Here is a 14,343-nt window from a genome sequence, read left to right on the forward strand (position 1 = left end):
CTTCCTTGTACATGTTTGGGGTTTTTGTGTGTGTGTGCGTGCGTTCCACAGAGAATCAAGGTGAAATAAATCCTCAACCTATCCCAGAGCTGAGCTGGCGTCATCCCTGGCCAGGCAGGATGAGAGATTTGGGGGGGAGTGGGGTTGGCACGAGGCCCCAGGGTGCCGTTTTTAGGGGCAGCAGCTCTGGCTGAGGAGAAGCAGAACAAAGCTGCCACTTAGAAAGTAGGAAAGTTTATTTAAAAACAAATCAAAAGCTCAATTCATAATTTAGGAGCATAAGTTATTCATCCAGCTGACAGCACACGGGGCCGCCTGCGTCATCCCTGCCCTGCGGAGCCCTGGGAGCTGCCAGGAATAAATAGGAGCAGTGTGGGACAGGGGGGCAGAGCCGGCTCCTGGGCAGCCTTTGGCAACGGGGTTTGGGAAGTGGCTGCCACAGGAGGCCAAACCAGGCACCGAAAGGGGGCTGTGGGCAGCCAGGCCAGGCTGGCACAGCCCTGGGCAGGGGCTTCTCTGGCTCAGCAGGAGAGGTGGGAGATGAGATTTGGTCTTCAAAACCACGTTGAGGGTCAGGGAAAAGGGGGGGTGGAGGAAGCCCTTGGCCTCGGAGCCCAGGGCTGGGGAAATGAGCCACGGTGGCCTTGGAATGTGAGTGGTCCCTGTGAGAGGTTCCTGGTGCCCTCTCTGTGCCAGGTGGGGCAGGAGGGAACGGGGGTTCTGCTGCAGTTTGGGCTCAGCAGGACTCAGAGGTCCCAGTGCTGGATGCAGCCACTGCCCAGGGCACAGGGAGGGCCCAGCAGCACCTGCTCCCAGCCAGGGCTGGCACCAGCCCCTGGGTATTCCCACGGCGGGTTCCATGCCCGGGGTGCCAAACCAGGCCCTGGCTCTGTTCTCCATTGTGGTTCTGCTCTGTGAGATGCAAGGACCTGGGGAGATGAGGATGAGGAGAGGAGAGGCCAAGGATGCTCCAGCCTTCCTGCCCTGTGCCAGAGGCAGGAGGGGGAGCTGGAACTGCTCTCCCAGGATGGTGACAGCTCTCTGGGAAGGTGGCAGGGCTGGCTCAGAGCAGCCCCCGGGCCCGGCCAGCCCTCGGCCACGGCTCAGTTCTTGCTGAAGCCCGTGGGGTTCTGCAGCTGCCACCGCCACAGGTCCTCACCTGGAACAGGCAGAGGGGAGGTGAGGGAGGACAGGGGCCCGGCCGTGCCCAGCATGCCAGGGAGGGGATGCCCTTACACATCTTGTCCAGACCAAAGGCAGCTTTCCAGCCCAGCTCCCGCTCGGCCAGCGCGGGGTCAGCGTAGCAGGAGGCCACGTCTCCCTCCCGCCGGGCTGTGATCCGGTACTTGATCTGCAGGGAGAGCAGCACCGTGGGCTTCAGGGGCTCCCAGAAGGACTGAGGGAACGGTGCCAGGGCCGCTGTGGGGGCATCAGGGTGTCTGTGGGAGCAGCTGTGCCCGAGACCCTGCAGGTCTGCCCTTACCTCCCTCCCCGAGGCTTTCTCCATGGCCCGGACCATCTGCAGCACGGAGTAGCCGGTGCCTGTGCCCAGGTTGTAGACCTGGGAGGAGGATAAGGGACATGCATCAAGGGGAGAAGGGCCAGGCCCCCCTTCAGCCCCCATCAGGAGCCCCACACCCCCCAGGGCTGGCAGCAGCCCAAGGTTGGTACCTTGCAGCCACAGTTCTCCTTGAGCTTCTTCAGAGCAGCGATGTGGCCCTTGGCCAGATCCACGACGTGGATGTAATCCCTGACTCCTGGGGGATGCAGAGGGTGAGGGCAGAGCCCGGGGTGCAGCCAGGGATTTGGGAATCTGAAATTGCGCCCGTCCCGTGACGCACCCGTTCCATCGTCCGTCTTGTAGTCGTTCCCAAAGACGCTCAGGAATTCCCGGCGTCCCACGGCCACCTGCGCAGAGGGACAGGCCCATGGGAGCCCTGCCACCCTGGGCCCCCTCCCTGTGAACCCCCAAGGGCTGTGGGGGTGGTACCTGTGCCACGTAGGGCATGAGGTTATTGGGGATCCCCTGAGGATCTTCTCCGATCATCCCCGACTCGTGGGCGCCGATGGGGTTGAAGTAGCGCAGGAGGACGGCGTTCCAGTCCTGGGGACACACGGACGGGGCCGCCGGGTCACCCCTGTGGGTGGGGACAGACCTGGGCTGCAGCCCCTTGGGGTGGCTCCTCACCTTCTCTGCTTTGCAGAGATCCCGGATCATCTCCTCGATGAAGAACTTAGATTTGCCGTAGGGGTTGGTGCAGCCCCCGACCGGGTGCTTCTCATCCAGGGGGAGGTACTTGGGGTCCCCGTAGACGGTGGCGGAGCTGCTGAACACGATGTTCCTCACGCCGTGGGCCTTCATGGTCTGGGAGAGGGGAAGGGCCAGCACGGATCCCGCTCAGTGCCTGTGCCAGCCCTCCACAGGCGCCGGCAGGTCCCGGGACAGGGAGGAGCCCCAGGGAGCAGCGCAGGATCGCTGCTGGCTCCTCTCACCTCCAGCAGCCGGATGGTCCCGGTGAGGTTCACTCTGTAATATTCCAGAGGCTTCTGCACAGACTCCCCCACAGCCTTCAGCCCCGCAAAGTGCATCACGGCCGAGAAACGGTGCTGCAGGGGGAAACGGGCTGGGCACCAGTGCCACGGCAGCAGGGGAGGGGAGCTCCAGGCAGGAACCAGCCAGAACTCCCCCAGGAGCTCCGTTCAGCCAGCCCAGGGGGCTCCATGGCCCACAGGAACGTGGGGCACAGCGTTTCCTCCCTGCTCCCGTGGCTCCCACCCCTAGCACGGAGCCCAGGAGGCACCCAGGGCACTGCAGCTCCTGCTCTCACCTTCCTGAAGAGCTCCTGCAGCGCGGCCTCGTCCGTGATATCGAGCTCCTGGAAGAGCACGGGCTGGTGCACGATGTCCTGCACGCGCCGGAGGCTCTCGGGGAGCTCCTCTGATCCTGGGGGATGGAGGGGAGTGAGGAATTGCTGGAGTCGGGCACAGCCCGAGCCAGGATGGGGCTCCCCGTACCTCGGATGGCGTTGTGGAAGTTGTCGATGACCACGGGGACGTACCCCGCCTGCAGCAGCTCCAGCACGCAGTGGCTGCCGATGTAGCCGGCGCCGCCCGTCACCAGGATCTTCTCTGCCATGGCTCCCTGCGGGGGAAAAGCCCCAGATCCTTCAGCTGCGGGGTGGGCACAGCTCGGACGCTGTCACGTCAGCACGGCCTCCAGGTACTTCCAGGAGGGACCAGGTGTGGCCAGCCTGGTCACACCTCCCGGACACGGGGGTGCCACATCCCGGACACAAGGCCAGGTTCTTCCTGTTAAACCCAGCCGAGCTCCTGGGCTCACCCATTTCCCTCAGGCTTTACCCAAAGGGCAGGAGTTCTCATTATTAATTAATTAATGGATTAATTGGGGCGGTCTCAACAGGGGTATCAGCTGTGCCCTTCACCCATTCCGTGTTTCTCTCCCAGCTCCTAAACACGGTCCCAGCCTCCCTCCCCAGTGCTGGCCCCACTCCACGCCTCCTCCCCAGGAAGGTGGACTTTGGGGCCCTGCAAAGCGCAGCCACGTCTGTGAGACCCGGCGGCTCCGTCCCGGGCAGGACCCGCGGTGTTCCCAGGGGATGTGGAGCCAGAGCCGGGAGATTTCCCCCCAGGAGCTGCGGCTCGGGCTGGAACCCAGCCTGAGCCCCCCAGCCGGGCCCGCCCCGGGGCTGCGGGAGGGAACAGCACCTGGGCCAGGTGGGAGAGGGCGGGGAAGGCAAAACAACGCGGATTTGAGCAGGGAAGCGGGGCCACGGCCGGGAGGGACCGGAGGAGCCGGGGCTGGAATCATCCCAGGGGCCCAGGGATACCCCAGAGTCTGGATTCATCCCAGGGCCTGGAATCACCCCAGGGACCCAGGGAGACCCCGGACCCCGGGGGTTTGGGTTCTCCCTACCAAAGGAAGCAGGGCAGGGCAGCACGTCCGTCCCCCTGCCCGCTCCCCGATCCTTCCCGGTCCCCCCCCGATCTCTCACCCTCCGCTGCCGCCGCTCCCGCTCAGCCCCGCGCGGGGCGCGACCCCTTTAAGGCCGGGCCTTGGCCCCGCCCCCCCAGCTCCCCGCGCGCGGCTCCTCTATGGAAACGTGTCACGGCTACGGGGCGGCGGCGCGGACAAAACACCGCGGAGGGACGGCGGCCACTGGTGCGCGCGGTGCCGCAGCGCCCCCTGGCGGCGGGAGGAGGCCGCTGCCCCGAACCCCGCTCGCGTTTTTGCCCGATTCCGCCTCATTTCTGCGGCGCTCATTTGCGAAGGGTTGGGAATTGTTTCAGTTTATCGAAGCGATGTGGAGAGGCGGTGCACGCGGCCTCACGCTCGCCCCGCCCCCTGAAAGGACGAGGCTCCTCCGCTCGTCTCCAGTCTCACAAAGAAACTGTTCAATAAATTGTTTTAAATAGAGGAGTTCCCAAGGACCTGATCACCGAGAGGAGCAGAGGTGTTTCTGCTTTCTGGGGGTGGAAGGAATTCCTTACCCCCCCCAGCCCGCCATGATGCAGCATTCCCACACAGAAGAGGCCCTTGGAACCAAACCAGCAGCAAAAGCTCCTTAGCTGGTTCAGCTCAATCAAATTTTTAATAGTTTAGATTATTAAATAACGTGTTTATTACTGCTGGCATTTAGAGGTATCTTACAACAGATACACAGTCCAGTAGCACAGTCCCTGAAGGCTGAGATGGCCCAAGGCTGGCACCTGGAGCACGGGGGGAGCCTCTGGACTCAGCCTTCGCCTTTGCAGAGAGGAGAGAAGGGAGGAAGGGCAAAGCCTGACCTGGAGAAGTGCTCTAACTGCAAAATCTGTGCCTTGTCCTTTGCTCTGCAGGCAGGAGCTGGTGGGTGCTGGTCTGGTCAGAGCTCTTCTCAGCCCCTCCGTGTCCTCCCTTCTTTAAGGCAAATGGTGACATCCTCAAGGTCCAATATAATACAATAAAATAGAATATTCTTTCATTTCTTCACAATTCTGGTGCATTTTGAGTTTCCTCTCAAACGCTGAGCCGGGAAGGAGCTCGGGAGATCAGAGAGGAATCCCAGCCAGTGCTGGATCCTCAGTTTTTTTCTTGATCCAAGGAGAAATTCCGCTCAGTGTCACAGTCTGCAGGATGCCTGAGACACCTTGGAATTGGTTCTTCTGTTCAGAGCATTGCAAATGAAGGTGCCTGTGTCCATCAGCTTCTGGAGATCCACTCCCTGCATGGGAAAGGCACAGGACACACCTTGAGGGACATCTCCCACCATCCCAGGTTGCTCCAAACCCCGTCCAAGCCAGTCTTGGACACTGCCAGGGATGGGCAACCTGTGCCAGGGCCTCCCCTCTGTCACAGGGAGTATTTTTTCCCTAATTTCCCACCTAACCCTGCCCTCTGTCAGTGGGAAGCCATTCCCCTTGTCCTGGCACTGCAGGCCCAGTGAGCCTCCCTGGCTGCCCCCAGCACGCTCAGGCTCCCTGGGCCAAATCCTGCCCCGTGCTGAGGCCTGAGCAGAGCCCAGGGCAGCTGCCACTCACCGTGTGGATGCCCAGCCCGTTGAGCATGTACACCAAATCCTCTGTGGCCACGTTGCCAGAGGCTCCCTGGGCATAGGGACACCCTCCAAGGCCAGCCACGGAAGCATCGACCACGCTCACCCCCATCTGCAAAGAAACCCCCAGTCAGGGGCTGCTCTGGAAGAACAAAATCTGCAATTCCCGAGCAAGCACAAAAAACCCCAAGGGAAGGTGTTTTATTTGTGTGGTTGCCCCATCCCTGGAAGTGTCCCAGGCCAGGTTGGACACGGCCTGGAGCAGCCTGGGACAGTGGGAGGTGTCCCTGCCCACAGCAGGGGGTGGAACAGGATGGGCTTTAAGGTCCTTCCAACCCACCCATCCCATGAGTCTGTGATCCAGAGCAGGAATCCCACCTGGAGGGCTACCAGGATGTTGGCCAGAGCCTGTCCATAGGTGTCGTGGCAGTGGACAGCCAGAGCCCCCACGGGCACCTCCTTCATGACCACTGTAAGCATGTCCTTCATGCTGCCGGGGGTGCCCACGCCGATGGTGTCCCCCAGGGAGATCTCGTAGCACCCCATGGAGTACATCTTCTTGGAGACCTGTGCAACAGCCAGCACGTGCACTCAGCTCCTTCCCTCCCTGGAGCTGCAGTCCTGCTGTGCCATGATTCCCTGGACACTCTTCTCTGGGATTTAAAACCTCCCCGAATTGCCCTGCCCATTTCAGCTGGATTCAGTCTCTGAGAACCTGGAACCTCCCCGTTGGTTAAATGGTCTGACACATCCCCCAGTGCCCACTTCACATCCCCAAAAGTGAGTCAAAGGCCTCCCAGGAATTCTGGCTGTATTTATGACTGACTCACCTCTGCAACTTTAGCTGCAGAAATCTTCCCTTCATAGGGACATCCGAGGACACAGGAAACATATCTGTGGTTAAAAAGAATCCCACACTTTTAGTCAGGAAGGGGCAGTGGGATTCTACTGGACAAACCAGTCAGTACTTGTACATTTTCCATGTCTATAGGATGGGAGAATTAATTTTATGTTCCAGAAGTCCAGAGGACAAAGGCTACAGGATTTCAACAATTTCTTCTTCCATGGGTGTGAAAAGTTTTCCAAGGGCTGGTGGGCTTGTGATCTGTGCATTTCCATGTGGGATGTTTGCCAAGAAAATCTGATCCAAAGCGATCCTGGATCATTCCTGAATGAATGATTACATGGTGGGTGAATTCCAGCAGGAACTCCTTACCCCCTGACAGGAATGCTGGCTTCCCTGGCTGCCTTCATGACCTCATCAAACCTCTCCAGGCTCTCCTCTATGGAGCAGTTGATGTTTTTCTTGGTGAACAGCTCGGATGCTGCCCCAAAGATCGACACCTCTTTGGCCCCTGCTGCCACCTGCAAATAAAAAATCCCAAAGTGGAATCACAGGACCACTGAGGGTGCAAAAGACCCCTGAGATCAGCGGTCCAACCCTTAACCAGCTCTGCTGTTAAGTCAAAGCCAGGTGATTTTTCTTATGAGGGAAATGACAAACAGCCGCCGCTTCATGACTTCACTGCCAAGCGTTAATTTGAGGGTTTCGATGGCACCTCTTGGTAGAGATGTCTCAAACCAGCCCCATAAACACTTCCCTTTACAGAGCCCCTTCTGTTCCTAAAGAAACCTGCCTTGCTTACTTACACTTGAAGATCCTGGAGCCCTTCTCCAACCTCAGTGACTCTATGATCTACAATCTCTGACGACAGCTCTCTCATTTTATAAAAGCATTTTTCCCCCAAATAACCCAATCCTTCCCTCAGTTCATTCTGCAGCAAAACCACCAGGACACATCCAAGTTTGCCTTGAAAAGGGTGAAGTCACAGGTGCAGCAGCAAAGGATCAGGTGGCATTGAAAACAGCACCATGTGGATTTTCAGGTTCTCCCAGCCCTTACCGCTGCCTGGAATCCCTTCAGGTTTGGAGTCAGCACAGGGTAGCTGATCCCAGGTAATTTATTAATGCCCTGCATGACCTCGGTGTGATCAGCCATCTGCAAAGCAAACCAGGAAAGCTCTGTGAGGGTCGGTCAGTCTGCCAGTCACAAAATCATCATTAGAATTCCTTCTTATAACGGGCACAGAAATATTTAGGGATCAGAGCCTCTAAAAGCAAAGAGAATTGCACCCTGTGAGGGGTCAGGAGTCACCCAGCCAGGCCAACGTGCACAACCAGCTGTTTGTGTGTGACCTGCCTGTCCCTGTGCTCTTTCCAGGGTCCAAAGGGAAGCTCTGGGATATCACAGCTCCTCTGCTGGCTCTTGCCCAGTAACAGCGAATCTGGAGCAAGCAGCATCACTGGATTGTTGTACTTTTAGAACCACTTCAAGTCCTCTCCGCACACCGACCTGAGGAACCCACTTGGGGGACACGAAGCTGGTGGCCTCTATGACCGGCAGCCCCGTCTCTGACAGCATGTTGATTAAACTGATCTTCACTGGTGTGGGTACAACATTCTGAAAAGAAGAAGAATGACCTAAAGTTATTAATTTCACATTACAGTTTTCACTGAGAAAATTTTTTTTTTCAGTATCAAAAAGCTTCTAAAGAACAAAAGAAGCCGCGTTGGTGGGCACAGTGGGACATTCGGGGGATTTGGTTGGACAACCTCCCCCGGGAGGTGCTGGGAGCCCGAACCCGCCGGTACCTTCTCGTTCTGGAGCCCGTCTCGGGGTCCCACCTCCACCACCTTCACTCGCTTCGGGTACCCCGCGCTCGCCGCCGCCGCGGAGCTCACCTGGCACGGAGAGAAGAGTCAGCCGAGCCCCGCTCGGCTCTGTGCCAGCACCCCCCGCTCCCTCTGCTCCCCGATCCGACCCCTGCCCGCTCCCTTCCCCCGTTCCGCTCCCTCACGGGCCGCAGCGATCCCGCCCAGCGCGGCAGCAGCCGCCGCGCCGCCGCCATCTTCGCCCGCTCACGTGACCGCACCGCCCCGACACGTGACTCGCAGGGGGCGTGGCCGCGGGGTCACATGGGCACCGCTCCGCACGTGGCACCGGCACCGCCGCCTCCCGTTCCGTGCCCTCTCCTCCGCTTCCGTGCCCTCTCCTCCCGTTCCGTGCCCTCTCCTCCCGTTCTGTGCCCTCGCCGCCGTCCGGAGCCAGCCCGTACCTGTCCCCAGGCGCCGTCCCGCGGCGCGCAGCCCGTGTCGCACCGCGGCATGTTTCCGTCTGCCCGCCCGCCCGCCCGCCGCGCACTTATACCGCGGCTTTCCCGCTGGCCGGCGCGCTGGGTAAACACGGCGCTGTTTGTTTTGGGACGGGCCCCCGCTCCGCGCCAGAGGTTACCGGCGTGATGGGGCTGCGAGGCGAAGAGGCCGCCGCTCTGTTGTCACTTTTTGTCCCCCTTTTTTTTTTTGTTTGTAACGGCGTCATCCCCGGAGCCGGGCGGTGCCCCTGCGAGCGGGTCCCTGGCGCTCGGTTCTCTGAAACCGGGGCAGTTGGATGTTTGTCAATTGAGTAACAGCCCCCGCAGCACCAGCCCCGCACGTGGCCCAGCCCCGGGGCTCTGCTCGTGCTCAGCTCCCAGTGTTCTGGCAGGTTGTGCTCAGACAGGAATAAGACAAAGCCTGTCTGCAAGGTTGTGGGGCCTTCGCAGCAACCTGCGTGCTCCTGTGAGCAGTTTCATCCCTCAGACACGCGTTGTTGAACCCTTTGTAAGGAGTTCAGCATCCACGCAGGAAACCTGCTCTCACTGGAGCTGAAAGTTCATTAGCTCAGAAGTGCAACTCACAATGGTGCAGTCTCTTAAAAATTCACCAAGAACAAAACCTTTTCTTGTAGCTGTCTGCAGCAGAATATAAATTGAAGTTTGTTGATGGATTTGTGTCACATTTTTTACAGATGATTTCTTCCATATCTCTTCCAGCAAGCTTCCATTGGATTTATTCATCATGGAAGTAGCTGACCAACACCAACGTAACACAAGGCAACAGAGATTGGAGGAGAGATTCTCTTGAGTGAAAAATAATGTATTCAACGTGAAAAATAAAAACCCTCAATGAAAAAGAAAGGCAGGGGGAGGTGCTGTGTCCCCCCCACAGGCATCACTTCACACCCTCGAGCTTCACCGCCCAGCCAGACTGAGGAGGGAGAGGAGACGGGAGCATGTAGGGCAGGGTTATGAGCATCCCTTTCCCTGGGGATTTTTGCCACTTCAGAGTGCCAGCATACCCCAACAGTGTCACCTGCAGAGGAAAGGAGGGGACACTCAGCTGGAGCTCACCAGGTCCCCTCTGCACACCCCAGCACTGCCCACAGGCCAGGGCAGCCCTGCAGGTCCCCAGCCGTGGCTCACGTGGCACAAAGGGCGACACACGGGGTGTTCTGAGGCCACACCAGGCTCTGGTTTGTTGTTTTGGGGGGTGTTTGTTGCTGATGCTTTGCCCCTGTTTGTTCAGAGCAAAGGACACTCAAACATTTGCGTCACGGTGACATCTGCCACGAGCAGGGCAGTGCACCTGAGCTGAATCTGGGCTGCAGGAACAGCCACTCCTGCTCTGGGGATATTTGGTTCCCTGCCCTGCGACAGCAGGATCAAAAGACTCCAGGAGAAGAGTCTCTGCCTGTTCCCTGGCAGTCATGAACCTGTCCTGGCAACTCCAGCCCCGTGTTCCACGTCAAGTGGGCCAAAGCCTGGGGAGCAGCCTGGGATGCTGCAAGGATCTGCAGGGAGCCCACAGCACACAACTTTCCCGCTCCCCCCAGTTCCTAAATGCAGTCAGGCTGGTCCTTCCCAGCCCACAAACACCCCCAAATGGGCTCTCAGTGTGTGCTGTCTTTTTTAAAGTCCCTTACCCGTGTGCCTGGGGATGGAATGGGCGAGGACAGATGCAGGTCACTGTCCCGAGGCCAGAGCAGGAAGATGGCAAAGACCACTGGTCCCTTGGAGGTGTACCTGAGGGAGCAGGAGTTCAGCAGGGTGAAGGGCACCAGACACCAACCTGACCTTTCCAGCCAGCACGAGAACTCTGCCTGGCCTTCTGTCAGCCCACAGGGGTCACCTCCTTGCCACTCATTCCAAAATCTGTCCCTTTGGACCCACGATCAGCCCGTCAGCGCTGGCTGATGAAACCCAAACAAAGTCCAGGTGTGCAAATGTCACTGTCAACCTGGCCTGGCCTCAGGCAAGGTGGATACACAGCCTCATCCTGATCCCTGCTCTACATTTCTGGGCTGACCACACTGGAGGAAATAAAAACAACTCAGTTTTGTAGGCATTTCTGGCCAGGACCACTACTTAAACAGTGGTGACAGCATGGACACTTTTTAAAGGACGGGTTGGCTTTTTTTCCTACTCAACTAAAATGGATGAAATCCTAATTGCAACACTTCAGGGTCAGAGTGTACCAAATTTAAGAAAAGATAAGAAATAAACATCAGCTCAGCTGCTCTGAGCAGCAGAGTCCTTACCAGACCGTGTCTGTGGTGTTCTCCATCTGCACCCTCCAAGGCTGGGATTCATAAATTGCCTCCCCATTGGTGTCCAGCCACCTCCCAAGGGCCAGGAGTCTCTCTTGGAAGATGGGGGCAATCACCCCTTCTTTTGTAGGTCCCACATTGAGGAGGTAGTTGCCACCCAAACTCACAGTCTGCACCAGCTCCTGCGGCAGATAAAGCAAGATAACAAACTGCATTATCTTCAGCTCTGACAACACAGAAACTGAGGAGTTTTATCCTTCACCAGCTGCTCCAGAAGCCTCCGATTCCCAGTAATCCTCCCCCAGGTTATTTTGATTTCAGCTTTCTTACCTCAATCATACTCATTTCATCCATCACCTCAGCGAGGCTCATGTTGCTGCGATAGCCCCAGGAGAGCTTGTCCAGGGAGGAGCACATCTCCCACTTGTGATCTGGCAGGGTGCCTGGCCTGTACTTGTCAGCACAGTTGTAGAAACCCCCGTGACGGCAGGAGCAGCCCCGACCCCAGCGATCGTTGACAACCACGGTGTCCTGAGAGAAGAAAAACAGCTCAGGGCACAGAACCTTTTGTTCTTGGGCTGTCCAGCTGGCAGTCACCCCCCCTAAGGAAGAACCTAAAAATTCCCTGTGTAATGGAAACCCTTCTGAGAAGGCTGAATCCCTCTCTGGGATTCAGGTAGGAGCTGAGGCAACAAAGCTCCTGGCCTGAGCTGCCCACGAGTGTCCTGCAAAGGACAGTGCAGCTGTCACAGGACAAGGTTCTTTTTTTGTCAGAGAATATAAAACACGTTTAGCAAATGTCAAGGAGGCTTCTGGTTTGATCACACACCCCACAGCTTCCTGACCTTCCACACCCACCCAAGGCCACGAGGGACAGCAGGCACCGGTACCTTGACAGGGCTGTCGTTATAGAGCCAGGCAAGGAAAGAGGTGGAATTCCAGTAGGAATCTGGAGCTTCCCAGTCTCCATCTGACCAAATCAGATCTGGTTTGTATCTAAGAGAGACGGATGTTGTTTCAAAATGGCTTGTTTGCTCCTGCCACACTGTGTTTCTTGGGTGTGGGATCCTTTCACTTCCCCTTCCCACTGCCTGACATCACCAGGAGGTTTTTGCTTCATTTTCTGCTTCACACAAAGCTCCAAGTGAGGTCCTTGCAGCAGCAAAGAACAAGGTGTCGATCCACAGCTCAAGAGAGAGTGAAGTTCTTCAAAAAAAACCAGAATTTAGCACCTCAAAGACAATTATGAGGCATTCTTGAGCTGGGAGAACAACCCCCAAGCCCAAGCCTTGTATTTTTGTCAGCAAGGGGAAGCAAGGCAAGGATGCAAATTCACAGTGAAATCACTCTTCTATTCTACTAAATACGGAGCAGTTTGCTCCACTTCCAGCACCTTGCACAAGGGCAGGATTAAAGGCAATTGCTTTTGCAGGAAAAATTTGTCCCTGCCTTATTCTAGAGATCAGACCTTCCACAGGGCAAAAGTGGACCCCTTTTCTAAGTACCACAAATCATTACTGGTTAGCAAAGAGAATTTGCCTCGGCAAAAATTAGCATTTCTCTTCTTTGCACCCACTTTGCATCTTTCCCTACAGAACTGAAACCAGGAAATGCTGGTGATTCTGAACTGGCTGTGCCTCTTACTTCAAGACAAGGTCATAAAGTTCTGGCATCGTCTTCTTTAAAACGAAGCTCTGGGTCTTGAAGCCACTTTGTTTGTCAGCGAGGTAGAGAGGGTTAAACCACTCCATCAGGGAGTGATACAGCCCATAACGGAGGTTGCTGAAGGACAAAACACAGAGGGAAGAAATAGGCTTCAGTGGGGATTAAGAAGCAGTGGAAATTAAATTACTGGCATTATTATTTTTCATTATTTGCAAGCACTCAATTTTTCACATTGAACTCGGGGTTTTCTGTTGTTTGTCAAGCACAGCCAGGAGGATTCACTGCTCTGACAGAAGAGCCCTGGCAGGGCCCTACCTCTCCCTGAGGGCTTCTCCCAGCTCTCCCACCAGGTCTCGGTGGGGCCCTGTATCCACAGAATTCCAGTTCCAGGACACCGGTGACCCCCAGTTGGTGAAGCCCTCGTGGTGCTTGGTGGTCAGGACCACATACCTGAAGGGGAAAAAAGGACTTGGTTGGGATGACAAAAGAACAACTGATATATTTCCCAGCCTCACTGCAAACCCAGTCACTAAAACAGCAAGGCACTGGATAACCATGCTGTGAAGAGCCCTCTGTCACTATCCTTAAAATTTAGAAGAAAATATAAGAATAATAGAGGATTTTAGTGGGTTTTAATGCTGGAAAAGAATGAACAATCAATACTTAGGTAGGAGCAAGACTGTCGTCTCCTCAGCACCCTGGGCATGACCCCTGAGGGAGCCCCAATCCCTCAGGGATCCCCAGACTTGCCCCTTCCATCCCCTCAGAGACCCCTGCATCCTCTTGGGAATAGCCCCATATCCTTTCCAGGCCTTTCCATCCCCTCAGGAACCCCTGGCCATGGCACCCATTCCCTCAGGGACCCCCACAACTCTCCCATCCCCTCAGGGACCCCCCCCCCCCCCCCCCCCCCATGCCCTCAGGGACCCCAACTCCGGCCATCCCCGGCGCTGACCTGGCCCCGGCCCGCTGGAAGAGCTGTGCCCACTGGCGGGGCTGGAAGTCGTGGGCTGTGAACTGAGGTGCGAAGTCTGCGTACGTGGTGCCGGGCGGGAAGCGGCGGCGCACGAAGCGCTCGTAGGCGGCATCGTGCTGGCCCTGCCAGTGCCACCAGAACCACTCGGAGCCCCAGGCCGGCACGGAGAACACCCCCCAGTGCACGAACACCCCCACCTTGGCCCGGTCGAACCAGGCCGGCAGCGGCCGCGCGTCCAGGCTGGCCCAGTCCGGGCGGTACCGCGGCGCGGCCAGCCCCGGGCCCAGCGCGGCCGCCGCGCAGAGCAGCGCCAGCGCCGCCATCGCGGGGCCCTCAGCGCGCCGCCATCGCCCCGTGACGTCACGGCCGCCGCCGCTCCCCAGGGGCCGCGGGTTCGAGGCTGCGGCCCGACCGCTGCCCCGGGGAAGGGACGGAGGGTCATCGGCTCCAGCCCCAACACCCCACCCTGGGCATCCCTGGCAGCGCTGTCCGAACGCTCCTGCAGCTCCTGGAGCCGTGTCCGTTCCCTGGGGAGCCTGGGCAGTGCCCAGCAGCCTCTGGGGGAAGAGCCTTTCCCTGAAATCCATCCCAGCCCTCCCCTGGCGCACCCCTTGGATCCTGCCCGTGGTCACAGAGATTGGAGCTGCCCCTTCACTGCCCTCGGGAGCAGCTGCACACATTGGTAAGTGTCCCCTCAGTCTCCCTTTCTCCAGACCCTCCCGTGC

At 57.8% G+C, this 14,343-nt stretch overlaps 3 protein-coding genes across 5 annotated transcripts; all 3 read right to left on the bottom strand.

The window, feature by feature from the left end:
- Positions 1 to 218: 218 nt before the first annotated feature.
- GALE (UDP-galactose-4-epimerase) lies at positions 219 to 4,083 on the bottom strand. Its single transcript, XM_048327346.1, has 11 exons — positions 4,014 to 4,083; positions 3,016 to 3,142; positions 2,829 to 2,944; positions 2,494 to 2,607; positions 2,189 to 2,365; positions 1,991 to 2,104; positions 1,842 to 1,908; positions 1,672 to 1,757; positions 1,484 to 1,561; positions 1,237 to 1,351; positions 219 to 1,159 (listed from the first exon to the last, which is right to left on the bottom strand). The coding sequence occupies exons 2-11, from the start codon at positions 3,134 to 3,136 to the stop codon at positions 1,104 to 1,106; spliced, it is 1,044 nt and encodes a 347-aa protein (XP_048183303.1). The 5' UTR covers positions 3,137 to 3,142; positions 4,014 to 4,083; the 3' UTR covers positions 219 to 1,103.
- A 533-nt stretch (positions 4,084 to 4,616) lies between these two features.
- Positions 4,617 to 8,736, bottom strand: HMGCL (3-hydroxy-3-methylglutaryl-CoA lyase). Of its 3 annotated transcripts, none has more exons than XM_048327068.1 (9): positions 8,669 to 8,736; positions 8,205 to 8,294; positions 7,906 to 8,013; positions 7,456 to 7,551; positions 6,769 to 6,917; positions 6,383 to 6,446; positions 5,931 to 6,119; positions 5,539 to 5,664; positions 4,617 to 5,222 (listed from the first exon to the last, which is right to left on the bottom strand). In XM_048327068.1, exons 1-9 carry the CDS (start codon positions 8,717 to 8,719, stop codon positions 5,121 to 5,123), a joined length of 975 nt encoding a protein of 324 aa, XP_048183025.1. In that variant the 5' UTR covers positions 8,720 to 8,736; the 3' UTR covers positions 4,617 to 5,120. The 3 variants fall into 3 exon arrangements, with proteins under 3 accessions (XP_048183025.1, XP_048183024.1, XP_048183026.1); XM_048327067.1 differs by lacking the exon at positions 8,669 to 8,736 and adding an exon at positions 8,411 to 8,508; XM_048327069.1 differs by lacking the exons at positions 7,906 to 8,013; positions 8,205 to 8,294; positions 8,669 to 8,736 and adding an exon at positions 7,753 to 7,899.
- Positions 8,737 to 9,418: 682 nt separating this feature from the next.
- Positions 9,419 to 13,969, bottom strand: FUCA1 (alpha-L-fucosidase 1). Its single transcript, XM_048327060.1, has 8 exons — positions 13,598 to 13,969; positions 12,958 to 13,092; positions 12,622 to 12,759; positions 11,868 to 11,973; positions 11,308 to 11,508; positions 10,969 to 11,159; positions 10,354 to 10,453; positions 9,419 to 9,743 (listed from the first exon to the last, which is right to left on the bottom strand). Exons 1-8 carry the CDS (start codon positions 13,939 to 13,941, stop codon positions 9,603 to 9,605), a joined length of 1,356 nt encoding a protein of 451 aa, XP_048183017.1. The 5' UTR covers positions 13,942 to 13,969; the 3' UTR covers positions 9,419 to 9,602.
- Positions 13,970 to 14,343: the final 374 nt, after the last annotated feature.

This window comes from Corvus hawaiiensis, chromosome 23 (genome assembly GCF_020740725.1).
Source record: "Corvus hawaiiensis isolate bCorHaw1 chromosome 23, bCorHaw1.pri.cur, whole genome shotgun sequence".
Taxonomy (NCBI): domain Eukaryota; kingdom Metazoa; phylum Chordata; class Aves; order Passeriformes; family Corvidae; genus Corvus; species Corvus hawaiiensis.